At 39.3% G+C, this 27966-nt stretch overlaps 2 protein-coding genes across 4 annotated transcripts in view; one reads left to right on the top strand and one right to left on the bottom strand.

Moving 5' to 3' along the window:
- The window catches only part of LOC135222634 (EARP-interacting protein homolog), a gene marked incomplete in the record, with an annotated part of 57148 nt that extends 47459 nt beyond the window's left edge, over positions 1–9689 (top strand). Inside the window, 1 exon segment of the mRNA XM_064260764.1 lies at positions 9397–9689. Within this exon segment, the coding sequence (XP_064116834.1) occupies positions 9397–9568 (172 nt within the window).
- The window catches only part of LOC135222633 (quinone oxidoreductase-like protein 2 homolog), a 189197-nt gene that overhangs the window by 47588 nt on the left and 113643 nt on the right, over positions 1–27966 (bottom strand). For 2 of the 3 annotated variants that reach the window (XM_064260763.1, XM_064260760.1), the window contains 2 exons: positions 16633–16779; positions 9685–10521 (listed from right to left, as the gene is read on the bottom strand). In XM_064260763.1, the coding sequence (XP_064116833.1) occupies positions 10371–10521; positions 16633–16779 (298 nt within the window). In that variant the 3' untranslated portion in view covers positions 9685–10370. Of the gene's footprint in view, positions 1–9684; positions 10522–16632; positions 16780–27966 lie in introns of those variants that run through there. The other variant, XM_064260761.1, reaches the window with a different exon arrangement.

The raw sequence follows: 27966 nt of genomic DNA, 5'->3' as shown, positions 1-27966 counted from the left end.
CCAGAAGTGGACATGAATGAGAGGTTTTTTCAAGGTAAATGACAATAGTCATGGCTAAGACATAGAATTGCTGCAGATCGTGCTAGATGGAATGAGGAAACTGTCCTCTTCCGATACCTCTGTGAACCACATAGAGAGGTTTTTTCTTCACTTTCAGAGGGAAGAATCACCTAGTATATATCTGCTATCAAAGAACGCAGTAAAAGGCTATACTCTGTCTCTACAAGGGGAATTAGAGATAACAGAGGATTAAGATCTTCGGGATCTTATACAAGACCGCAATACGACAAGAGTAGGATATCATATCTTCGAATGGGATCTTTTTGTGGGCCACAGATTCCCGTGTTCGACAAAATGGAACTGCTCCTCATCAAACTTCTTTGAGGAAGTTTATGAAGGAATTCTTTGCTTCTCTTAGCCCTAAACGACCAAGAAGACAAGTGAATTTTTTGTGCATTGGAATCTCGCATCAGATTCAATGGAGACTCGGCAATGGGTTCTTGCCAGCATAGTATGTCTGGCAAAAGAACTAAATCCTCTATTCCTGACGCAACGCATTCAGATAGAAGTTTCGTTGCCCAGGCAGGGTACTTACAGTTTCATCTACAGAAGAAGAGATGGTTTAAACGTTTGCCTACAGAGTCTTCGGGGTGCGATGAGGGCTCAAAATGCTTCCCAGAAGGTATTCAGAAGGATACAATAAGAGCTAGAAATCAGGGTTCCGCCCAATTTCAGCTCAGTCTCTCCTTTGACTTCCAGACTCCTTCCCTTCCTTCGGGCAAGGATAGGGAAGATTCTGCAACGAGGAACCTCATCAACATGTAAGAAGAGATCGCTCGTTAGCAAAAGAAGTGTTCACGAAGGATCCTCCTCGGAGGAAGACTCTTCTCTCTCGTATTGTTAGATATCCTGTCGTCTACTGGGTGTAGCTGACTAAAATCACCTCCCCTTGCCAGGGGCCAAAAGCTCAAAGGGGAAGAATTTTCTTCCACCCTTCTCCAGTCTCCTGATAAACTATGTGGTTGTTCAGGACTCTCGGACAATGTAGCGCCAGCCAAGCGCCAAATGCCAATACAGGCGAAAAACGCCAGAGGCGGACAGTTCCAAGGAACTCTGTCATGGTCGGATACTGAGAAGGAGCGGGCCTCCAACCTGGTGCAAATGCGCCAGAGGCGAACAAATCGGACAGATATAAGAGTGTCCGATGTGGACATCGCCAGACAGCCTAGAGACTCTTCCAAGCTCGAAGCTCCAGCAAGTGTGGAGGAGCCAAGCCAGGCGTGAGGCGCCAGCCAGGCTCTAGGAGCCCAGCCAGGCTCCAGGAGCCAGCCAGGCTCTAGAAGCCAGCCAGGCGCCATCCAGGTGCCAGGCTCCTTCAAGGCTAGGCTCCAGTCAGGATTGAGGATCCATCCAGGCGCAAGGCTCCTTCCAGTAAAGAGAAAACCTAAAGCTCTGTCATGTAAGAGGGCTAGTCCCCATTGATATGATACAGGTAAGGGCTCTGCCATGTAAGTGGGTCAGCCCCCATTGGCACGATCCGAGAAGGCTCTGTCGTGTAAGCGGGCTAGCCCCCATTGACATGATCCAGAAGGGTTTGTCAGTCATAGGTCCCTACCTCGCTGAAACTCTTGAGGCATGCAGACTCATAGACAGTAATCATGAAGTCTTCTGCCAGGCTCCAGGTGCCTTCCAGGCGCAAGGCACCAGCCAGACGCAAGGCTCCAGCCAGGCGCGAGGCCTAGCCAGGAAGGAGGAGCCAATCAGGCACCAGCAGGCGCCAGCCAGGCGCAAGGCGCCATCCAGGCGCGAGCTCCAGCCTGGCTCTAGGCGCCAATTCAGGCGCAAGGCTCCAAGCCCCCACCAGGCGCGAGGCGGCTAGACAGGCGCTAGGCGCCTGCCAGGCACGAAGCGCTAGCCAGGCTCCAGGCTTCACCCAGAAGAGATCTATATCAAAGAATGCCCTAGCCTTCTTTGAGACATGGTGATCTCCTAAGCACTTGATAAGTGCATTGATGATTCCTTCAAACAGCTGAGAATTAAAAGCGCATGAAGTGCGAGCTTTTCCGAATTCTTGTTCTTTCCCTAACAATATGTCATAAGGACAAATTAGCTGTCACATACGGGAGATGCAACTCTATGTTGACTTCCCATTATCCGAAGGATGTCAAGATAACCTTCGAGGGATCCTTCTCTCTTGGTTGATACGTGTCTGCGGATACATTGCTGGGATAGAGAGCAGATACTGGATCCTTAACTAGTGAGTTAAATTTTATTTAACGTCGTGTTTTTTCTTTGGGTTGTTTGAAAGGAGTTTGTAGATAACTCTTTTCAACTTAAGCACTAACCCTCGTGTTAGGATCAGGTGATCGGGATCGGTGTTGTGCTCCTTAATTATGCCACTAGGCATAGGCATATTGTCATGTAAGAGGCTCTGTCGAGTAAATGGATAAGACCCCATCGACAGACCCACAAGAACTCTTAGCCATAGGTCAACATCCTCGCTGAGGCTCTTGAGGCGAAGCAGATTCCTAGGCATTAGCCATGGAGTCTTCCGCCTGATCAAGTAGGAAACCAAGGTTTTATTTATTTATTACATACAACGTATGTTGTTTACCTGTCTATTCAGTAAATAGTTGTCTCTTTCCCACCACCAAGGGTGTCAATCAGCTAAGTATATATCTGCTGGGTAAGTTCCATGTACAAAAAATGATATTGTTAGATAAATAAAGTTTTGTACATACTTACCTGGCAGATATATACGATTGATGGCCCACCCAACCTCCCCTCAGGAGACAGGTGGAAGAGAAAATCTGGTTCTAGAACGGTAATCGTTCCTATTCCTGCCACCCAGCGGCAGGGGCGGTAGATCACCTGACCTACCTGCAGCGTGTGCCGCAAAATTCGAATTTCTGTCGGGGACGACGGAGTCTATAGCTAAGTATATATCTGCCAGGTAAGTATGTACAAAACTTTATTGTATCTTAACAATATCATTTTTCAGTGTTGACTAGACAAAGCGCCATAAAACCTTATTGCCGAGGCCGCCGATGACTGTATCAGTAAACATTAAATTAAAATAAAAAACATTAAACTAAAATCATAAAAAAGGGAGAAACCCTCACAAAGGATTGGCACTACTAGCAAAGCAGATATTCAGCTCTGTGATTGGCTCTTATCTTTCCAGCGTCTCTGCTTACAAGCAGCTCAGCATTGAGAGAGAGTGTTATTATTTCTATTATTTAATGTTATGTATTACTTACTCTTATTGAACTTAATATTAACATTTGAAAATTAGTATGATCAGTAAATCACTTTATCATAATTGCTTTACGAAAAGCCTGTGAATAGTTGAGTCTGCAAATTGCGAGACCGTGAATAGCGGGGTTGACTGTACATACTTTTATTTGGTGAACTGGTGAACAGTCTTTTGGAGCCAGACTTGCATACTTTTGTTCTCTTTTGGTATTGCTTTAGGGCTCACTCTTGACATAAATGGCGATCTAAATTTTCTGTGAAATCCAACAGTGCTGGTATAGCAAACAGTGATGTGACATACTCATTTTTATCAGAAGCCTGGCCATAGGCCACATAGCCATTAGTACATTTGGAAAGTCTTTGAACTCTGATAGCCAAGGCCAGTGCTGAAAGGAAGGACGTTTGGAGGGTAGGGTCCCTGAAAGAAGCATTGTTCAGGGGCACTTAGGTTTCTGAGGAAATTAAAGATGCTATTTTAGTGTTGTTATTGAGTTACTAGATTTCTCTTTTCTTTTGAATTGGTTAAATCTGTATTCCCAGTCAGCTTTATTTTCAGTAGTGTATATCTGTGCATCCTTGGTCAGCCACAACTCAAATTTCATCAAATTATTCTGGAAGGTATTTTTTTTCTTCATTCAACTTCAGTTCTGCCAGAAATCTGACAGTAGTGTTTTCTTTGGCAGATGCAAATTCAGATTCTCCATTTATTTTTGCAAGTGTGAACCTATTGAGAGAGATATCCTTTACTTGCTATAAATAGTTTTGTTACACTGCTGAGAGACTTACTCAGGAGATGAAGATTGTCTTGAGTTTCTTCATTATCAGGGGAGTGTGGTATTGCCTGCACTTACATCGAAGCTGGCTGATGATTTTGCACTCTGTTGTTGTCCTCCAAAAATGCATTCTGCAGCTCTCTTGCTCTTTATGGCCATATCAAACAGACTTAGCACAATATGAACTCTTAAGCACAAATGACAGTGTGAGACTAATACTTAAACATAAGTGTCGCATGGGAGAAGAATTTGTACAAGGAACAACAGCTGAAGAGATTAATCATGTGGCCTGGTGGCTAAGATGGTGATTGCATGGGAAAAATAAAAAATTAAATATTTTGAATTTATGGATTTTCAATACTTTAATATTTAATACTTGCTAACTTTGTTTTAACTGAAACTTTGTATACTGAATCTGTGGGTAACACTGGACAACTGTAATTACCGTGGCTAAAGGTGAGAAAAAGCAACCAGCTATTTAGTTGTAACTTCAAATACAAGAGGAAATTTTTGTTCCCACTCTTGTTCCATGTCCAAGCAAGGGAAAACAATAAAAAGTGTGCTGTACTACCTTTGTATTAGATAGATAAAGTACCCTTCTTTGATAGGAGTGATAGGGATAGTCTTTTCTTGTTTGAGCTTAACTTAAGGGGGGCGTCCGCTTTTATAGAAATAATGCTCCGATTTTTATGAAATTATTATATGTTATACATATATATAAGGTGATGTTCCAAAAAAAATTTCAGAGTGATCGAATGATTATTTTGGTTTTTATGAAAAAATAAAAAAATAAGAAAAAATAAAAAAAATTAAAAATGTAACTCTTCCTTCATTTTTAGAGCTATTGCAATGCGGCTATATACACAGAAAGTATTTATCATAGTAGAAAGAAATTTTGTGGACAGTTTTTTTCCATTTTTTGCTTTTTTTGGATGGGGGGCGAGGGGGAATTTTCCCCCCAAAATTTAGTTGATTTGGTTATTACGAGTTCCTCGTCAATCTTTGAGCAAAACCATGATACAAACAAATGTTAAATACTCACTAGTGCTTAGTTCAGAATGCCTTTCCTTCTTTCTAATAGTTCTTAGTGTTTTTTTGTTTTTTTTTGCTTGGTTTCCGGCACCAAGTCCTCCCCCTAAAAAGGGGTATTATTTGCTCGAGGAGAGGCTATCATCAAGTACCACCTGACTCTTTGTTGCCTGGTTTGAAACCAAGCAAGTAAGAATTTGTCATCATATACTCCCTTCCCTTTTCATCGTCCTTTATTACGTTCATCAACTGTGAAGGTGAAAAAACCTCAGATGATTGCGCAGCAGACGCCGTAGAGGCAATGAGGCGGGGCTCTCAGCGGCCAAAAAAGAGCCTCATGTTGTTGTTGTTGGTGTGCTGGTGGTGGTGATGGTGTTGCTGGTGGTGGTGATGATGGTGAACAGCGCTGGATACATCAGCCAAACAATGGTGGTGGCAATGCGACGCTGCCACATCAACAAAAAAAAAACAGTCCACTTTCGATCCTATGTCTTCTTTTTAGGAAAATTTCTAAACGGGCCTAGTGCACGATTCCGTTTCGGCATATTGTCTCACTTTTACTCTAGTATACACACAAACGTATATAAACTGTATTTAGTTTTACTTGATGTAAGAAAAACAAGCAAAAAACACGGTAAATAGCGAAAAAAATGCTCGGAGTAAAGAGCAGCATACCTCCCCTTTTGCAACTCTGGGACACACTGACTCCCATGGCTCCCTGCTGGGCATGCTACCCATTCAGAACACCATACACCAAGGAATCGGCCATTGTTGGTGCCAGATGTAAGAGATTAGGCGAAATAAAAAATCAAAATAATTAATAAATTGGGCAGATAAAGGGACAAAATGACAATAGTCATTAGGAGCCAAACGCCAGACCTATGTCACATTGTGAAGGGGGCTGGGCCAAAACCCCATTAATTTTAATATTTCGAAAAAATGCTTTTGCCACGTGATAACAGAGGTGTTGCTCATGTCTTACGGCCATTTAACCAAATTTTGAAAATTTTAAAAATATTCATCAAAAATCAAAGAGGAAGCCCCCTTAAGAAAGAAAACTTGGACTGTTTTGCAGGAGAATTTTCCATAATTATGTGTAGAATGTCAAACTGACATTTCTTTTAAGAAAACTCCATCAGCTGAATGGATATATTTGTTTTGTTGTAAACCCATCAGTCATAAATAAGCCTCATTCATAGTCTGAATGTCCCCAGACATGTTGTCAGGTATTGTAGACTGAAGAAGCATAGTATAGACATGTTGTCAGGTATTGTAGACCAAAGAGGCATAGAATCTTAAAGCAACTGTTTATAAATTTGTGCCTTTGACCCATTGGCAGGTAGTTACTGATGAGAAGCTTCCCATCTTGTCCTTCGACATTTGAATCATGTTGTAGTATTTACTACCATTGATTTCAGTCTATTTCCTTATGTATATCTCTTTTTCAAAAAAAAAAAGTTAAACTGATGTTACAGGTTTTGTTTAGCCATTGCCTGCAAGCATCTCTGGCTTATATATTCTTTGACACTTGTGAATTCTGCCTGCTTCTGTAATATAAAACTTTACAACATTCTACCTAAATTCTTGATATTACTAATTTTGATGGTGCCTGAGGAGATTGTGGGCAGTTAGCCCTAAGATCAAGTTGTGTGCTGAGTCTTAGTAGTATTTTTACTTTGCTTTCTATTCTAATGTGTATACAATCACAGTCATGATTGCCTTATTTTTGGTAATTCTCTTTTATTGGATTCCATTTATATCTCATCCTGATGTACTATATTTTTATACCTTTGATCAATGTAAGTGTAATTTCTGCATTTTCACATACATATTGTATTTTTGTCTATTAACATATATCAGTAACATTTCATCCTTGTGCCTGTAACTGGTATCTCCAGTACATCTCACCATTCAGCAATATAAATGCAAGCTCTGCATTCTTGCTTGTGTACTAGCACTATATATTTGCTTATAATATGTTATTTTGAGTCTTTAATCTATTTTCTGCATATAAATTCTTATTCTTCTGCCCAAAATAGGTGTGCATTTATTTCTTAGTCTTTCAGCAATTTTTAGGTAATGCCTCTACAATAACAATTAGCTGATCTGGACCATTGGAAACTTTGTCTGAGTTGCCAGTTTTCCAGATTAACCTAATTTAATTCATATAGGGTGGCCTAGACTACATAATAAACTTACAGATTACCAAAACTGTGTTTATAATAAAATTAACATACCACACAAACATAAAATAGCCTTAAAATGTACAGAACCAATTTCTCTTTAAGGCTATGCTTGATAACCACCTTGAATGAGCAACTGAGGATGAGGATGAAACCTGTGAAAATCAAGTTTCTTCAAAAGATACTTCAATGAAGGAAGAGACCTGGGAAAATTCAACAGGAGTTCCTAAAGAACACTTTCTTTCTGGCTTCGTGAGACGATGAAACTGGCATATGCTACATCTGATGAAGAGAGTGACAGTATGTTCTGGGACAGAAATCACTAGCTCAGGGGCATTGGTTCATTCTTTGTATTAAGGAAGAACCTGTCAGTTCATCAGATACTGAAGACAGAAGTGTGGTCGTGACAGACCTAATTCACCATCTGCCTATGGGACGTTGCCCTTAGTTTCTTGGGCACTTTTTCCTTGGGTCTTGTGGTGGCTACTCAACTAGTTTTGTAGCTCATCCAGTTCCCCTAGTGGGCCAGGTAGCATCTTACCCAAGATGTATGGTTGCAAAAGTGAGTGTGTGTGTGGCCTCCTTCCTATCTCTTTTAAACCCCTCTTCCCCCTTCAAGCAGTGGATTGGTTGGCACTCCATCATGTGCTGGAATGGGCTTAGATGCAGGTGAGTTATATTTCTGAGCATCTTTTCTATTCTCTAATGTGCTGGAGATTAATGGGAGTAAGTCCTACCCTCTGTCTAGCAAGGGGAGAAAGGGGGCTGATAAATAAACCTGTTGGTTATCTTCAGCTATATTGTCTTCTCAAACCCATTCATTCGAAAGGTCCAGAAGTCTGGCAGTTGAACGCTCATATGTTCAATAGGTTAGAGGTATGGGACTCCTTCCTTTGCTCTACATGACCAGAAAGAGAGGCCCAGGCAAGGCTAATCACCAGTCAGTCGGTTCAGAAGCTTACTCAGAAGCCTCCCACCAAAAAGTAAGGCTTCCATATGTAAAGATTGAGGGTTTGTATTCATTTAGGAACAAATGACAAATTTCAAAGTACAGGCAGTCCCTGGATATTGGCCGGGTTCTGTTCCAATAGCGTGACATTAAATGAAAATTGCCAATAACCAAAAATCAGCGCTAAAAATCGCCAGTTTTTGGTTATTGGCGCCTCTGTTAAGTATGTATCTGTATCACCACCAATACACATTGGCAGCTAAAATATCCAATTTTCGTCGCTAGACAAGCCCTGTGAAACTGGATCACCGACAACCAGGGACTCCCTAGAATCTGTATTTTGCCTAACATACAAACCTGAGGTCTTTACATACTATACTGCCTACCTCAAGCCAACGGGCATTCTGATGCCTAGGCCAGAAGGTAAGTGAAGGCATCACTGGACTCCCAACTCTCCAGCCAGTAGTTAATTATCTAACAACCATTAGAATTGGATGGCCAATTTCCAGCCGCACTGAAGGTATTTCCATATGTAAGGACCTCAGGTTTGTCTGTTAGGTAAAATACAAATTACAGGCAGTCCCCGGTTATCGGCAGACTCCGTTAATAGCAATCCGGTTTTATGGCGCTTGTCTAGCGGCGCCATAAGGTGCAGGTAATAGAGTTATGGTGCCATAACTACCTAACAGAGGCGCCATTAATCAAAACTTGGAGCCATAAGTGCCATAAATCACAGTGTTTTGGTCAATGGTGGTTTTCGCTTATCTGCAACCTGGCGAGAACGGAACTCCCACTGATAACCGGGGACTGCCTATACTTTAAAATTTGTCATTTTAGTTACTCTGCCTCAACTGTCTATACATGAGACATAAGAATCCATGTTAAGGGGCATATGGATTTCAAATAAGGACTCTAAGCCTGATAGGTTTGTATGAAAAAAGTTTTACTTTTTAAAACTTTTTCATATTAACTTTTTATTGAGCTGTTTATTAAAGCAATACAGTTTTCTGCCATTTATGTCTCTCCTCCTTCCCCTTTTCAAAGAAACTGAAATGATTGTAGTTACTGTTGATAAAGAATTGCTCCAGTATATATTTTATTTGACATGCTTGCTTTGAATTTCTGTTTCACTGTTTAATCTTAAGAGAATTACTCCTGTTTGAAGCTGAAAAGAAGATGACTGTACACTTGATTAACTTATTTCCAGACCTGAGGGCAGTGAGGAGGGAGTTATCCAGATTTATGATGACCATGAAGATTCTGTATATGCTGTAGAATGGTCTGCCGCAGATTTCTGGACTTTTGCTTCTCTTAGCTATGATGGGCGTTTAGTTATAAATAAAGTTCCAAGAAGTATAAAGTATAAGCAATTTATGTAGTGAAATAATCAAAGGAAATTTTGTTTTAGGTTTGTAAACATTTCCATTCATGACAAGGCTGGACAATCGTTTGTTTTTGTTTAATTTCTAATAAAAATTTGAAGCAAACTTGCTCAGAATATGTAAAGGTTTTAATATTCACAGATTATTATACATATAAATACAATAAAGATTATGTATGATACAAAAGCCCTTATCTCTATATAGATATAACTCTTTGACAAGAAACATAATGGTTACTTTAAGCCAATCAGACAGGCCAGTCTGGTCCCCTTGAAGATTCAACTGAACTAAAGATGCTAGAATGAATTTTGCTTATTTGAAACAGTTGTAAAAATGACAAAACAAATTAGCTAAATGAGTTTACTTTAAACAAAATGAGCTAGTTGGTACGATGTGAAGCTCCTGCTCCTTTAGTTGAGAAGAAAATCTTCATTGATGGAAAAGTAGCTTTAAGGAATAAATGAACACACTATAAAAGCAAGCAGAAAATTGGCCTTTGCAAATTGCACCATATTCTCATAGCATTCTGTTCATTAGGTACCCAGATAAAGCATTACAAGAATTGGATTTTGAAAACTGTAATTACATATGATCACACATAATCATTCAAGACTATGACACATTATACATAGTCATGAATGGTGAATGATATTTGCCCTACATGCAATACTGCCATAATCTTAAACAATTATGTATGCTATTCAAGCGAGGAGCATTTAATGCATTTGTATTTGTTATTACAAACTTAGAATGCTCACCTTCACCAACAAAAAATGTAGGAATTTAATATTTCTTGAATCTATCTTATTTCCAGAACAACTTTTCCGGTAGACTTTCTTTCTCGTAAAAATTCAAAAGCCTTTTCACAGTCTTCTAGACTATACGTAGCAGAAATGTGAGGTTTTATGAGGCCCATTTCATGCATCTCAATTACATCTTCCACAGCTTGTCTGTAAAAAATAAATTAATCTTTAGAAGAGGATCTAAATATTAAAGTATGTAGTATTCCATATTACTAATTTTTGTTAAATATAATCACCTACAAAATATTTGTGTTAAAAGTAACTTACGATAATGAGCTCAAAACTTATTCAAGAATTCATATAGTACAGTATTTTCAAATACCGTATATGCTGGCATATAAGGCGACCTTTTAACCTTAAAAAATCTCTCACAAAATGGGGGGTCGTTCTATATACCAAATATAAAAAGCAAACCTTAAAGCCTGCCGAGATTTTCAATGATAGGCTAACCCCTGAAGTGTCGATAGTTGTGTCAAAAGTTAACTACCATCACAACTATCGATACGTTAACAAAGCATCTGTACTAATGGTAACAAAAACTGTACATAATTCAAGTGAATCACTAGCAACACAACTATTGATATTGTCAACAAAACGACTGTAATTACCAAGGATAATTATACCATAATTAGATGTTAGGATGAGCAAGCTCACTTTTTTACAGGTGTACGATCTCTCTGCATAATTCTAAAATCCAAAAAGCTCTATAAACCTAAATATTTTCTGGAGGAAATGAAATGATCATTTGCAAAAGTAAAACGGGTTCCAGAATACAGGCAGTCCCCGGGTTACGAAAGGGGTTCCGTTCTTCAGTAAGCCGAAAATCGTCGTAAACCGGAATATCGTAAAAACTCTTAAGAAAACCTTACTTTTAATGCTTTATGCACATTGAAAACTATGTAAACTGCAATCTTATTGCATTTTTCATCCAAAAAACCTTCAAATATTGATTTTTTGCATTTTTGGTGTCATATTTCATCTGCCAGATGAGCTTTGTAGGCGTCGTAACCCTGGAAATAATGTCTGATGAATATAATTGAGAAGTGCCTTAACCTTGGAACGTCGTAACCCGAACCCGTCGTGGCCCGGGGACTGCCGCCATTTGCATTTGATATTGTTTACATTCTCAAAATCTCAGCTGATTGAGTACTGTTGATATCTTTAATGCCATTAGCTGCTAGATGAGATGTAATTCGAAGTTTAAAGCGTGCACAATACTTGATTGTAAGTATTAAGTGTGATTTCGACAGTTCCAGAAATCATTTTCGCCTGCTCCGTTATTCATTTTATTCAGCCTCGGCTATAACCTGCAACTTCAATTTACTGGAATTCTTTCTTCAGATGACCATTGTGTGAAGAATAAGTAAAAATTTATTTTATTTTTTATTTTTGGAAGCCACCACTGAGAATCAGCAGGGTTTAACAACGTGATAACTTCAACGCAACGCTTAGTAACTAAAACACTCGATAGTTACGGCAAATGACATCAGCAATCAGCTGTTTCTTGATTTTGTTGTTTATGTCAGTGCAGGTTTACAACGGCTTCATCCATAATCCTAAAACCAATGGAGGATCATGAGAGAGAGAGAGAGAGAGAGAGAGAGAGAGAGAGAGAGAGAGAGAGAGAGAGAGAGAGAGAGAGAGAGAGAGAGAGACTGTTGCCCAATTAGGTTGTTACACTGACAGATATCCATTAGCAAAGTAAAATAATAGTGTATTTTTTACTGATTTAATCATATTGCAAGTATCATTACCATATCATCGTATTATTATTATGAACAGAGCGATCTGCCATTTGTATTCTGGTTTTGTTGACATTCATAAAATATCATCTGATTTCGTTTTTACCGGTGTCATCACTGTTTTTAGTTGCTGAATGGAACTTAATTAAGAAATACGTTTCTTTCTTAAATTATCAAAGCTAGGTTTAAAAATTGCAGCTACTTTATTTATAAACGTAGTAAATTAAACTAAGTACATGCATGTTTTTGCCTCCAAAACATGACATCGGCAATCACCTGCTTTTCAATTCTGTTGTTTGTGTCAGCACAGGTTTACAATGGCTTCATCAGTAATTGTAAAACTTGGAATTACTTGGTGGAGGATGGAGCATCATCATAAGTATTATGCTTGCTTGGGAGAGAGAGAGAGAGAGAGAGAGAGAGAGAGAGAGAGAGAGAGAGAGAGAGAGAGAGAGAGAGAGAGAATTTGCCCTAGTTAGGTTGTTACACTGACACATATCTATTAGCAAAAGTAGAATAATAGTTGTGTATCAAGAATACTAATGATAATTTCAACCCTTAATGGACATATTGCTCCTCGAGAGTAGTAATAACAGGTTTGGGGTGGTGGACGGATTGATCCTGTAGACAAGCAAAATTAAGCGCTATCAATTTGGAAAGAATCAGGTGGGAAAGAGGTGCCAATACTTCTACACCCCATAAATTCACTAATGGCAACTTTTACACTGGCTAAAACACAAATCGGCATCTCAGGACTTTAGTTCTGCTTCTAACTTCAAGGGGGAATGTATTATGTCTCTGTCTCACATGACGTCTTTCTGTAAATTTTCTCATAAATATACCAAGGGGTTGCTGTTGGTTTTTGTTCTTGTCTTTTACAACAGTATGTTGGTTGTAAATGTAATTTTGCTAAGAAAAGTGCAAAGAAATAGAAAAAACATGTAAAAATAAAGTTACTGAATCTTTGTTCTGGGTAAATTTACGTAAATATTTTTCAACAAATATGCTAAGAATTTGTTACTGATTTTATTTCTTATCTGTTTTGATATTGTATGAGCTGTAATTACAATTTTACAAAATAAAATAAAATTATTAGAAAAAAATAAATGTTGGTAAAATTTATGATTATCTTGTAAAATAGGCCCCACAAGGGGCTGTAAATAGCCATTTTCAACATCTCATGGAAGGTAGGGAAAATCTTTTAAAATTTTTTTTCTTTCACCATGTGCATTTGCATATCTTACTCTTTTCATTGATGTGTTTTTTTTTTCTAAATTGGCCAACTTCAAAGTTTACCCAGCCTGAAGAGCTGCAATCAATATATTTACCCGTCCAGTAAGGGTTAATAAAACTGTTGTTGTACTGGATCTAATCATATTGCATGTATTACTACCATATTATTGAATTATAATATGATCAGAGCAACCTGCCATTTGTATTCTAGTTTTGTTTACATTCTTAAAATAATCAGCTGATTCGTTTTACCGATATCACTCTTTTTGCCGAATGGAACTTAATTCACATGTTTATCTGTTAAATGATCAAAGCTGGGGTTAAAAATTGCAGCTACTTTATTTATAAATGTAGTATATTAAATAAAGTTTTTGCCAGTTTCAGATGTGCTTTTGCCCCCAAAATTCGTAGTTCCCGGTCACGTGTTATGTATGAGCATTTTTCTTTACTAAAGGCCAATATTTCTTTGGTAGTACTTTATAATCAAACTAAAGTGTTTTGTGATATCGATAGTTCCCCATGAATGTATTCCAACTTTAAAGGAATACATTCATGGGGATCTACTTCCAATGGGTATTACTCTGCCGATAATGATGTCACAGGCGTTGAGCATTTGTCGTGATGTTTACCATATATTTTTCATACAGGAATACAGAATTATTTTATTGTAATGGTTAGCTTTGCCAAGCATTATAAAATCTTGAAGATACTAATTTTCCACATTTTTGGAATGATAATTTCAATAATTATTGTTTTTATTTATATACTAACTTGCATCAACTGATTGAGTTATGTATTTAATAAATTTGGGTCGTCTTATACGTACGTCTTATACGTAGGGTCGCCTTATACTTTGCATATACGGTATCAGCAAGCAATTTGAAAAGATATCAGCCTATGGCTAAAATGACAGAGAGGTAAGGAAATACAAAAGCTATTGGAAAATAAAGTGTAGAGCTAGAATGAAAAAGCACTGGCTGGATAGCAAAGACTTTAAAAACAATATAATACGTAATTTGAAGTACCTTAAGCAGCTGGCTGAATTGCTTCAAAAGTCTCATCAAACTGTCTACTCATAAACTGAGTGAAAACAGTTGGATAACTGGGTAGGAAATGACAAAGGGAACAAATAAAACATTCAAGGAGATGAGGCTGAAAGAATCAGACAAAGAACAATGGGAGATGAGATAAAAACATGAATTCTAATGGACGGGTGGCAAGAAAAAAGACAAAATGGAGTTTGTATTCTGGTTAAAGATGAAATTGAGTAATTTGTTTTTGACAAAGGATGTATCAAATTAAGGAAAAAAGATGAAAGTGAGGTTACGAAACAAAGTATACGTAATGCATATATTGTGCGTCTCATCACAAATGGTTACACTAGAAGAAAAGCAACATTTTTGGAAAGTAGAATCAAATGACAGTCAGAGGAGACCTAAGGAGCTCCGTAGGAAATTGCACAGCTTCTTTGTATCTTACAAGCCAGGCTAAAATTATGTATTAAAACACCCTGAGACTGAATAAACTTGAAGGAAGCCCAATTTAAAAAAATAAAATAAATGGAAAGAGGAAATTACATAAATTCACACGGTATAATAAAAATTGAACAAATTTTCTGTACAGAGAGATGGAAGAATTTAAGATTTGCACTTCAAAAGAAGCAGAGAGCCTTTAAGATCAGTTGCAAACAAACCAGGAGAAGAGGTGGTGAGAAGCTAAAGGCAGGCAGCAAGGGACAAAAGATTGGAGAGGATAGGTAGAAAGAAATTAAATGAAATATATATTAAAAAAATTAGATGGGTAAAATTAGTTGAGTGAAAGGAATATGCAATGCAATGATGGTGGCAATATTTTGAAAACCTTTGAAATGAAAAGAGTAATTGCAAACTGTAGGATGTTAGCATAATAGTCACCAACAGAAAAATATAAACATCTGAAGGGGTTAAGTGGGTCCTTGGGACAGTGAAGAAGCAAAAAAGCCCAAAGACCATCAGGGATAACAACCAATTTATTAAAATATAAAGGGCAGACTGGTATATGAGTAAACCTGATAAAAGTAATGGATACAATCAAAAGAGTGGAAAAGAAGTACAGAAATAATTATTGACGAGACAAATGAAAATGGAATGCACTACATAACAAAATTTTATGGAGGAATAAAATTGCTTTACCAAGCCATAATAATATTGCAGAAGGTGCTGGAAAAAAAGCTGAGAATTATGCTTGAAATCAGTAAACCTTTCAAACATTTTTCCTACCAGTTTCCATCTCGGCGCTGATTGATTTCATGGGTCCCAGCGCTTCGCCTTTTGGCCAAAATTCTATATTCCATTCCATTCCACAACTAATATAAAAGCACCATGAGGGGACATTAAATGGTCATTAAAAACTGATGGCACCTGGAAGATTCACTGAGCTAGTAATCTTACTTTACTAAACATGAGATGTTAAAAACAGAATCAAAGTTGTAGAAATATGTAACAGATGAGAGACAAAGCTTACTTTGACTGGAAAAGAGGCAAGGTGAAAAGTAGTCAGGCAGGGAAGGTACTGAGGGTGAACTTGGTTTTGTGCATAAAACGTGACAGATGGAATGGTGTCACAAAAGATGCTGAGGATTGCAAAATGTATATAGTATATATAGAATAAGAGATTTTCAATGCCTGAAAAGTACAATAAAAGCAAATAAGAAGACAAGCGAGGTAGAGTACCAAGTTGTACTGATCTTCAAAGAGGTTGAACATTTTCTGTTATCTTTGGGACACACTAGACTGAACCAAGTACTGATAGTGGAGTAAAAAATATATATATAAATTGCAGCAGCAGCCTGGAAAGAGATTGCTTGGACTACTGGTTAATAAAGTTACCTCTGGTTGAAAAGCAAAGATTTGTGCTGACAGAAAGAATTAATGAAAATTCATAACTATAGAGTGCTGACAGTCATGCCAATGTGCAATGGGAAGTTATATTGCAAGTGAGGAGGTTACAAAGAGATGTGTTCACTAGTTGGGAAAAAGACTGGAATATCAGTTATTTATAAAAGTAGCAGGACAGACTTTTATGAACGACCACATGGAAACCCAGGAAGAAAGGGCAAATGAGAGAAAAGTTCAAACTCAGTTCACATCTAACCCCATAAATGGAAAACCTAATGATAACGCATGATGGCAACAAATACAGCATGCTGCACATGTCACATAATAGGTGGTCACACCCTTTGGTAGTGAGAACCTGTTAGCTGATTTGTATCAAGGACATTCACCACCAGAATCATATTACCAACCTGTAAACACTGTTGTCAGCATCTCTGTAGTGGGTTAATGACAATCCTATTAAGGAGACAGACTTGGGCAGCAACTGACTGGTCTCGATGTGTGGAATAACACGACTGGCAAAACCTGCTACTATAACACTACCTTCGTGGGCAACACTGAAAGGTGTGAAAATAATACAGGTAAAATAATGAGTTAATGCAGTATCAAAACCTACAAATCATAAAATCTTCGGGTGAATAACAAGAAAAATGATATTGTTAAGATACAATAAAGTTTTGTACATACTTACCTGGCAGATATATACTTAGCTATAGACTCCGTCGTCCCCGACAGAAATTCGAATTTCGCGGCACACGCTGCAGGTAGGTCAGGTGATCTACCGTCCCTGCCGCTGGGTGGCAGGAATAGGAAACGATTACCGTTCTAGAACCAGATTTTCTCTTCCACCTGTCTCCTGAGGGGAGGCTGGGTGGGCCATCAATCGTATATATCTGCCAGGTAAGTATGTACAAAACTTTATTGTATCTTAACAATATCATTTTTGTACATGGAACTTACCAAGCAGATATATACTTAGCTGATTGACACCCTTGGTGGTGGGAAAGAGACAACTATTTACTGAATAGACAGGTAAACAACATACAGTGTAGGTAATAAATAAATAAAACCTTGGTTCCTACTTGATCAGGCAGAAGACTCCATGGTTAATGCCTAGGAATCTGCTTCGCCTCAAGAGCCTCAGCGAGGATGTGACCTATGGCTAAGAGTTCTTGTGGGTCTGTCGATGGGGTCTTATCCATTTACTCGACAGAGCCTCTTACATGACAATATGCCTATGCCTAGTGGCATAATTAAGGAGCACAACACCGATCCCGATCACCTGATCCTAACACGAGGGTTAATGCTTAAGTTGAAAAGAGTTATCTACAAACTCCTTTCAAACAACCCAAAGAAAAAACACGACGTTAAATAAAATTTAACTCACTAGTTAAGGATCAGTATCTGCTCCCTATCCCAGCAATGTATCCGCAGACACGTATCAACCAAGAGAGAAGGATCCCTCGAAGGTTATCTTGACATCCTTCGGATAATGGGAAGTCAACACAGAGTTGCATCTCCCGTATGTGACAGCTAATATGTCCTTATGACATATTGTTAGGGAAAGAACAAGAATTCGGAAAAGCTCGCACTTCATGCGCTTTTAATTCTCAGCTGTTTGAAGGAATCATCAATGCACTTATCAAGTGCTTAGGAGATCACAATGTCTCAAAGAAGGCCAGGGCGTTCTTTGATATAGATCTCTTCTGGGTGAAGCCTGGAGCCTGGCTAGTGCTTCGTGCCTGGCAGGCGCCTAGCGCCTGTCTAGCGCCTAGCGCCTATCTAGTGCCTAGCGCCTCGTGCCTGGCTGGAGCCTTGCGCCTGAATGGCGCCTAGAGCCTGGCTGGAGCCTCACGCCTGGATGGCGCCTTGCGCCTGGCTGGTGCCTGATTGGCTCCTCCTTCCTGGCTAGCGCCTCGCGCCTGGCTGGAGCCTTGCGTCTGGCTGGCGCCTTGCGCCTGGAAGGCACCTGGAGCCTGGCAGAAGACTTCATGATTACTGTCTATGAGTCTGCATGCCTCAAGAGTTTCAGCGAGGTAGGGACCTATGACTGACAAACCCTTCTGGATCATGTCAATGGGGGCTAGCCCGCTTACACGACAGAGCCTTCTCGGATCGTGCCAATGGGGGCTGACCCACTTACATGGCAGAGCCTTACCTGTATCATATCAATGGGGACTAGCCCTCTTACATGACAGAGCTTTAGGTTTCTCTTTACTGGAAGGAGCCTTGCGCCTGGATGGATCCTCAATCCTGACTGGAGCCTAGCCTTGAAGGAGCCTGGCACCTGGATGGCGCCTGGCTGGCTTCTAGAGCCTGGCTGGCTCCTAGAGCCTGGCTGGCGCCTCGTGCCTGGCTTGGCTCCTCCACACTTGCTGGAGCTTCGAGCTTGGAAGAGTCTCTAGGCTGTCTGGCGATGTCCACATCGGACACTCTTATATCTGTCCGATTTGTTCGCCTCTGGCGCATTTGCGCCAGGTTGGAGGCCCGCTCCTTCTCGGTATCCGACCATGACAGAGTTCCTTGGAACTGTCCGCCTCTGGCGTTTTTCGCCTGTACAGTAGAACCCTTGACTCACGAACGCATTGACCCACGTACAACTCGATCCCCGACCAAAATTATAGGTAAAATTTCACCCTTGACCTACGAACTAACTTTGAGATACGAACAAAAAAAATGCGGAAAATAAAAATTCTGTTTGGGTCATGAACTAATTTTGAGACATGAACATTTGAAAAATGCTGGAAATTTCTGGAAAATAACAATTCACTTTGTTTCACAAACTAATTTTTAGACACAAACATTTGAAAAATGCGCGAAATCGCCCAGCACACGTGAGAGCGTTTGAGTTGCCATGGGAACAGCCATCCTCCAGCCGCCCACGCACAGCGTCACCCACGCATCGCTCTTTGTCTCATCTCATTGTGTACAAGACGTTCGTCAATTCGCTTAGCATTTTTTGCGCTAAAACTTGTGATTTTCTTCATAATGGGCCCTAAGAAAGTGAAGAGTGGTGGTGAAAGTAAGAAAGTGAAGAGTGATGGTGAGAAGAGGGTGCAGAGGAAGATAACCATTGAAATAAAGAAAGAAATTATAGAAAAGTTTGAACGTGGTGTTCGCGTGACCGATATCGCAAGTGAGTACAAGATGGCCAAGTCGACAATTTCGACAATTTTGAAAAACAAGGATGCCATTAAAGAAGCAAATGTTGCGAAGGGAGTGACAGTACTAACCAAGATGAGATCGCAAACCCTCGAAGAGGCAGAAAAAATAATTTTGAAGTGGGTACATGAGAAACAGATGGCAGGTGATAGTGTAAACGAGCCGATCATCTGCGAGAAAGCTCGGCAAGTGTATCAGAGTTACGTACCGCACATTAAATTCTGCGTGGCGGAAACTTTGGCCCCAGTGCGTAACTGTCCGTGACTTTGAGGGCTTCGATGCAGAGATTGTGCAAGAAATTGTGTCCATGGGCAACAGTATGGGTCTACAAGTCAACGACGAAGATGTTGAAGAATTGGTCGCTGAACATTCAGAAGATTTGACTGCGGACGAACTTGTTCAACTCCACAAAGAGCAGCAGGAGCAACTTGCTCGGGAGCAATCAACTGACGAAGAGGAGGCTGGGGAGGAAGTTACAGATGTCAGCAGTGATGTGATAAAAGCCACATTGGAAAAGTGGAATGATGTCCAGTGCTTCCTTGAATTGTATCATCCGGACAAAATTGTTATGAACAGGATCGTGAATATGCTCAATGAAAATTTAATGAGCCATTTCAGAAAAGTTATGCAAGGAAGGAAAAGGCAACAGACATTGGATAAGTTTGTGATTAAACGTTCACCAAAAAAACCTAGAAGAGTTGAATCTCCGGAACGAGATCTCCCCGACCTGGATGGGGGAGGGTCTCCTTCCGCACAATAACCTCCTCCCCACCCACCACCCTCCTCTTCTCTTGTCCGTCAAGCCAGAAGTCTCGCCAGTCATAGTAAGTGTTCACTTTACAAACGTTTTTATAGTGTTAGTTTACCATTTTAAATTATATTATTAGATATATTAAGGTTTTTTTACACTGACTTTTACATTATCTGTGTAAAAATAAGGCAAAATATACATAATATATATTGGTTCGTAGGGGTCGAGAACCAATTAATATTATTCCCATTAAACCTTATGGGAAATTAGCTCCGAGTCACGAACAATTTGGAACACGACCAAGGTCTAGGAACGGATTGTGTTCGTGAGTCAAGGGTCTACTGTATTGGCATTTGGCGCCTGGCTGGCGCTACATTGTCCGAGAGTCCTGAACAACCACATAGTTTATCAGGAGACTGGAGAAGGGTGGAAGAAATTCTTCCCCTTTGAGCTTTTGGCCCCTGGCAAGGGGAGGTGATTTTAGTCAGCTACACCCAGTAGACGACAGGATATCTAACAATACGAGAGAGAAGAGTCTTCCTCCGAGGAGGATGCTTCGTGAACACTTCTTTTGCTAACGAGATCTCTTCTTACATGTTGATGAGGTTCCTCGTTGCAGAATCTTCCCTATCCTTGCCCGAAGGAAGGGAAGGAGTCTGGAAGTCGAAGGAGACTCTGAGCTGAAATTGGGCGGAACCCTGATTTCTAGCTCTTATGTATCCTTCTGAATACCTTCTGGGAAGCATTTTGAGCCCTCATCGCACCCCGAAGACTCTGTAGGCAAACGTTTAAACCATCTCTTCTTCTGTAGATGAAAATGTAAGTACCCTGCCTGGGCAACGACACTTCTATCTGAAAGCGTTGCGTCAGGAATAGAGGGATTTAGTTCTTTTGCCAGACATACTATGCTGGCAAGAACCCATTGCCGAGTCTCCATTGAATCTGATGCGAGATTCCAATGCACAAAAAAATTCACTTGTCTTTTTGGTCGTTTAGGGCTAAGAGAAACAAAGAATTCCTTCATAAACTTCCTCAAAGAAGTTTGATGAGGAGCAGTTCCATTTTGTCGGAACACGGAATCTGTGGCCACAAAAAGATCCCATTCGAAGTACATGATATCCTACTCTTGTCGTATTGCGGTATCGTATAAGATCCCGAAGATCTTAATCCTCTGTTATCTCTAATTCCCCTTGTAGAGACAGAGTATAGCCTTTTACTGCGTTCTTTGATAGCAGATATATACATAGGTGATTCTTCCCTCTGAAAGTGAAGAAAAAACCTCGCTATGTGGTTCACAGAGGTATCGGAAGAGGACAGTTTCCTCATTCCATCTAGCACGATCTGCAGCAATTCTATGTCTTAGCCATGACTATTGTCATTTACCTTGAAAAAACCTCTCATTCATGTCCACTTCTGGTCAGTCTGCACGCGGACAGACTCAGAGTGGAGAGGTTTTTTAGGTCTATTTATAATAGATTCTGATAGAATATCCAGATACTCTTGGAAAAGCCTTACGAAACATGCTGTGAGAAGAACGTGACTTCTGTGAATCCAACCTCTCTAAGGCCAAAATGAGGCATACATCCTCTCTTCCTTTGACGCCCATTTATCTTAATATCTGTTAAGAATTTATAACTAGGGGAAAAAAAGACTAAAGTTTATTCCCCTTCTTTAAATTTAAAGATGTCTTATATTGCTACCTCTCTTGGTTCGAGGAAAAGGAAGCAGTCTAAAGGAAGCCTGTTCGTCTACCTTACAAAGAGATCTATGAAGAAGACTTTCCGCAGGTTCTCACAACTCTTTTCAATAAATGTTAGACATACGTTAACAGTTATTATCTTCGATCGAGAAGGTTCTCACGGACATGCAAAATCTTGCATCGAACCTCTTAAGGATCGTTACGTTCCGTGTCTGTTCCCAAATAGGTTCTCTTTTGTTAACGTGAACAGGGGCGAAAAAAGAGATTCTCGATGCTCTTTGCGATATGAGAGTGTCGTGGAATTGGCCTAAGTGATTAAAATAAATCATTTCATCATTCCTTGTAAGCGACCCCTTTTCGATTAAATGGGTAACGAAATCAGGAACGAATCTTGCCGTTACCGAGCCTGCTGTCCGAGAGGCTACTGGACTCTTAGGTTAATAACTCGCTAAAACGAGAAAATATCTTGGATGGTGCTTCTGGCGCGGCTGGCACTTCTGGCGCAATTTGCGCCAGGCTGGCACTTCCTTCTAATTCTTTTTAGGTATTGTGCCATAACATCTATGCCTTTATGGTACCCGACATCCTTCACATGTTAATTCCGTTCTTAGTGGGAAAAAACTTTTATATACGTAGTATAGTCCATTCAGGGAAACAACTTCTGCTACTAAGAGAATGTTTCCCATCCGACTACCCAACTTCTCTTGAGCAATATCCGATTCTAAAAAGGTTGTGTGCGTTTCTCGAAAGGATGAGAGAATTATATATATCGCGCTCTGCCGTATTAGAATCCTTTATAATACTGTCACATTGTGGTAAACAGCATTAATCTAGGAAACCTTTGTAAGGATACTAGGAATTCTGTAGTTAACCTCGGTATGTGCATAAGACTTGACCATACCGTAGTCTTAAAGTGAATTCTCTACTACATTCATCTTCTCACTAAGCATGTACTTTAATAAGCCATGCTTTCGTAAGCATGAGAGCATTATACAATATAGAGTTCCGCTGCGTTAGAATCCTTTAAAAATGTTACCTACAGTAAACAGCATTGAAATGTTGTAATATCTTTCTTATTGAAAGCTTCTTAGCAAAAGGCAGACAATATTTTATTTATGTTTGCTTAACTATCCCCTCAATCCGAGGCTAAAACCACGATTGTAGGGGAGAGACACGGTTAGTCATTCCATCCCGCAGGAGAGAGACTGTAACCAACCACATCATGACCGACACCTACATGATACTGCGTTGGTGTCTGTCTAAGCGATAGCAGTCTCGTTAGCCGACTGGCCTTACTCTTCCAGAGTTGCCAGCTACTCCATTTAATAAAGGAATCTTATAAAATTATTATCGAACTTCAGGAAGTTCTTATAATGCATATTTAAGCGAAACAAGACTTCGATAAATCTAGAAGCTAAGTAGGTGTTGTCTTAACAATCCCTTTAAGCGTAGTCCTTCCTAGGAAATTCCTGGAAGGATACTGGTAATTGAGTTGCTCAGCAAAGAAGTAACTACGGTATGTGCTTATAATTTGCCGTATCGTATTCTCATACAGCAGATACTCTACTACCTTCTTTCCCTGCCGAGGCAGATAGAGAAAGGAAAAATTTTTACTATCTTCGTTCTTTTCGTTAATAGAACGATAGAAAGAGTATAGTATATATCTCCTTAAGGAAGGAAGTTAATCCAGGAACTCTTTAAATCTTCGTGATTTCCTCATAAATCGTGGAAGAGACAGAATTCCTGTTCATCTGTAGGGTTTACGGAAGGAAGTAGATATTTCCTATCCGCCATCATACCCAAACGTCGATGAGATTCTTATAAGAAAACTCCCAAAGCTCTTGCCTCTTCATAACGAGGGAAGAGCATGAATGAAGGAGAGAGTCCTCTGAATAATGAAAAAATGGCTTCTCTTAGTATCAGAATCCTTCTGGCAAAAGCGACGGCCGCCTGTGCGACATCTTGCACCTTTGCCAGGGGAAAGTTGCTCAAGTTAAAAACTCAAAGAGGAGCCTCGCGACTGACCTCTCTCTCATAAGAAGATTAGGAATATTCTGGCGCCTGGCTCCTTGCGCCTAGCGCCTGGAATGTTCCGCGCGCCTGGAATGTTCCGCACGCTAGAAAGGAGACTCGCTCCTGGAACGTTCCGCTTGCGTGGAAGGTCCCGTGCGCCCTGATAGTTCCGAGCGCCTACTAGACCCCTTTTAGAAAGAGCCTCTTGCCCAGAAACGTTCAATGGAAGGATCGTTCTGATTGCCACTCTACTATAAGGCTCCTTGCTCTAGCCGTCTGTTTTTCTGGCGCAATTTGCGCCAGGCTGGCGCTTCGTCTCTTTGAAGGCGCCTTGCGCCAAGAAAAATTTTCTAGAACGCGGCTCGCACTAGTCTGTTAGCTGGAACGCGGCTCGCTGCTGGCTATTGAAACGTAGCTCACGCTAGCTTGCTGGAACGCGGCTTCCTGGCAGCGGCTGGCTCTTGCTCAGTGTTCTCTTAGTTTTCAGAGAACGCGCTAGATCATCGAAACTCCAAACATACATTCTTCGTCTTTTCGGATGTAAGATGAAGAGACGCACTTTTTTAAAGGATGCCTTATCAATGGCTATCCTTGGCAGTCTGGGACGTTCTACAGAACCTGCCGAGGGGACGCCTGACCGGTGGGGGTTCTCCCTAACCTTCCTGTGGCTGTCGACTTTCCTCCTCCACTGGGTCTGGGAGTTTGGAAGAGGTCTAGGCCTGGAAGTGCTACGGAGCCGATCAGACGCACCCTCCACTGCACTGGGAACACTATATTCACTTCTTACCTTTTAAGAGCTCGCCTTTTGAGCTCCATCCATTTATCTTCAAATTTGCACATATGAATTTGTAGATTCTGTGGAGTAAGAAGGTGATGAGGATGCAATACTCTAACTGCTCGTTAGTACGAGAGCTCTTAAAGCTTCTAAAGGAAGCGTATCTAGTTATATGCTTTCTGACTTCCTAAAGTAGGAAGTTAGATCTTATATTTCCTTCATCAAGTTCTAACACTTATACACGTATTAGTGAAAAAAAAAAAAATCAATATTTCCCTTATTGCAAAATATATGAGTGTCTACCGAAAAATTCGGTAGTTTCACGTAATATATTCTTCAAAATTTCGAAGCCAAATTCATTAAAAAGTTAATAAAAGCGTATGCCAAACCAAAGACCCAGTACTTCCCTGCAAAAGACAGCCCAGAAGGTCGATGGCGATGAAAAAAACGAAAATCAAGTCAGGAGGTAGCAACAACGTATGTTGACACTACCGCGACAGAGAAAATCTGGTTCTAGAACGGTAATCGTTCCTATTCCTGCCACCCAGCGGCAGGGCGGTAGATCACCTGACCTACCTGCAGCGTGTGCCGCGAAATTCGAATTTCTGTCGGGGACGACGGAGTCTATAGCTAAGTACTATATATCTGCTGGGTAAGTTCCATGTACAAAACCTTAAAATAAGCCTTAAATATACATGTTTATAAATTGAATATGCATGTATTAAAACTATAATTTAATAATACTGGCTTGCACTGGCAAATGATAATGCAATTGTATAAATTACCTGCCAATTTACTATGATGTAAATTTATGAACTGACATAGTCTTTAATCCCTTAGAAAAACTGAAACCAGAATTTACAAATATTTAATTACATATTTTGTTTCAAATTAGAAAAATCTAAATATTTGGAATTGTGTATTTTATTTCCAGAATACTTTCAAGCATAAACAACATTTATAAACGTTTTATGCTCTGACAGAGAAAAGACACAACACATATTTTAACATATCTGTCACAGGAAGTAATAAATGTTTATTACAGAGGAAGCTGGACCCTTACCCTTCTCCTTGTAATACTTGACTATTGCCTTCATCATTTAGTTTCATATCTAAAATTATCTTTTCTACAACAAAAATCCCGGATTTTCAATAAGTATGATATATGATGTAAGATTTGTATAATTTTTTAAATTCTTGTGCACTACACTAAACTTAAACGGCAACTATTTAAAGTCAGGTTAATTCCTCACCAAGCATTTCTACTACTACCATATCCTTAGTAATCTTGAAGGTAAGGAAACTATTCCCTCCTGAATACTCTTCAACATACTTTAACACTGAAATTATTTCTAGCACAAATTCAATATGGTTATAAAATTACTATCTCTACTTAATCCATTTTCCATAAGGCTTTCAGACTTAAGATTACATATTCATTAATGATTCTAATACATCCTAGTTAAGAAGTTCCCCTATTTATAGCCAGTATTTTAGTCTGACTCTTCATCTTGCTGGTACAATGCAAAGGAATTCCAAAACACCCAAGAATTCTCTTCCACCTACGACAATTTCTAATATCTGTTATCATATATTTCACTATTCAAAACTTTTTAATCAAAATTACTGCACAATTATGTCATATCTACATGTTTTCTAATATAAACCTTATATCCATAGTTACTGTTGCATAATGTTGACATTTGTCTGAATATTAATGCCATCCATCTTATATAGAAAGCATTTTTTATTGCTTATTAAAACTTTCCACCAATACAATGTCCCAAAATGTTGGATTTTGCAAGAACCTGGAAAATATGTTGATATGACAGTACAGTACATCCATAAAAAACTGCATTAAATGTTTAACAAATATTTTACTGAAATATGCATAATACAATACTATATGTAAAAGTACAATTGTGTAAGTGTGAATGTTGCCCATACATTTCCCCATCACATGTATGGCTGTGCAGATACCCTGGTCAGTCAGCCTCACAAATTGGTCTACTTACCATATATTGCATCATACAAGTTGACCTGTTGTATAATTCAACTTCAATTATTTAAACTGATATGGTTGTATAGAGCTATACCTGGTAGATAAGGTGACCCTCTTAACTACAGTAATTACTAGTTGTAAATTATGGTATTTTCCAGTACTACTCACAAACATTCAGCATCCTGACAGAACTCTCCTGAACAATGTAAAGCATTTCAAGAATTATCATATAAAAACTAAGTTGAATATCATCCTTATTGTGCCACAGCTCAAAGGATGAAGTATAAAAGATAGTTTCAAAGACAAAGCCAAAGCCCCAGTGATTCTGAGGCAGAGACGGATGACAAGTACGAGGATGTGTATTTGTAGAACAAGATGAATTTTAAATGGTTTATACTAGGATTAAATATCTCCTTTTCTTTACTTTTAAACTTTTGTACAACACTGTGATTATCAAGTACCATTATAATTCAGTCTGAAATTTTTTTTTTATTTGTCCTACTACCAATATCAACCTCATTATAAGTTAAACGGCTGGCTCCAGCTTGAGTTGAAAGTAAATCCCACAGGTTCATGTTATGAACCTGAAATTTGTCATATTTATTTAAGTTAACTCTAGTTCATCACTTACTCCAGTCTATTCAAAGAGCTCGATCACTTAGTCCAGTCTATTTGAACAGCTGTTCCATGTATGAATAATTTGTTTACACAACAGTAATAGACTTTACATTTTATTAACAGTAAACTGTAATTGCATTTTTGACATATATTACATATAAGTGCCCCAGTAATGTGTTTTAGGAATCATGATTAACACCGAAAGATATTTAATGTTTTTAAGTCTCAGTAATGTGATAAGTGTTCACACAGACCTTAGGTCAAGTCCTGTAACAGTTTTGATATCCTGATATTGCTGGCACAACTATAAGTATATTTAAAGGCTGATATACCTGCAGTCTAAGTCGACCCCTAATTTTGACAGTAAAAATTTTACCATTCAAACTTGACTTACATGCCACAACATATGATACAAAAGAAAGAAAGAAAAGTAAAAATTTAATAACCATTCATTGGAATCTGTATGTGTGTGTGTTAATGTGGCTCTTATTAGCAATATTCACTTCAGTGTGTGGTGTCCCTACTTACACAATCTAGGGTAGAAGAGACTTTTTAGCCTTAACAGGCAACTCTTCTAGGACACTCCAAAATTAAGCCAGTGAGTAGAAGGGACTCTTTAGCCTTGGTAGGCAACCCTTCTATGAGAAGGTTTCTGAATACAAACATTTGACTGTGCCATAGTCATTGAACAGGCATTTATCCTCTTTATCGTTCGCTTTCCTGA

Source organism: Macrobrachium nipponense, chromosome 8, assembly GCF_015104395.2.
Source record: "Macrobrachium nipponense isolate FS-2020 chromosome 8, ASM1510439v2, whole genome shotgun sequence".
Lineage (NCBI taxonomy): Eukaryota > Metazoa > Arthropoda > Malacostraca > Decapoda > Palaemonidae > Macrobrachium > Macrobrachium nipponense.
Note: the sequence above shows the minus strand (reverse complement) of the source record. Positions and strands in the feature narration are given on the sequence as shown.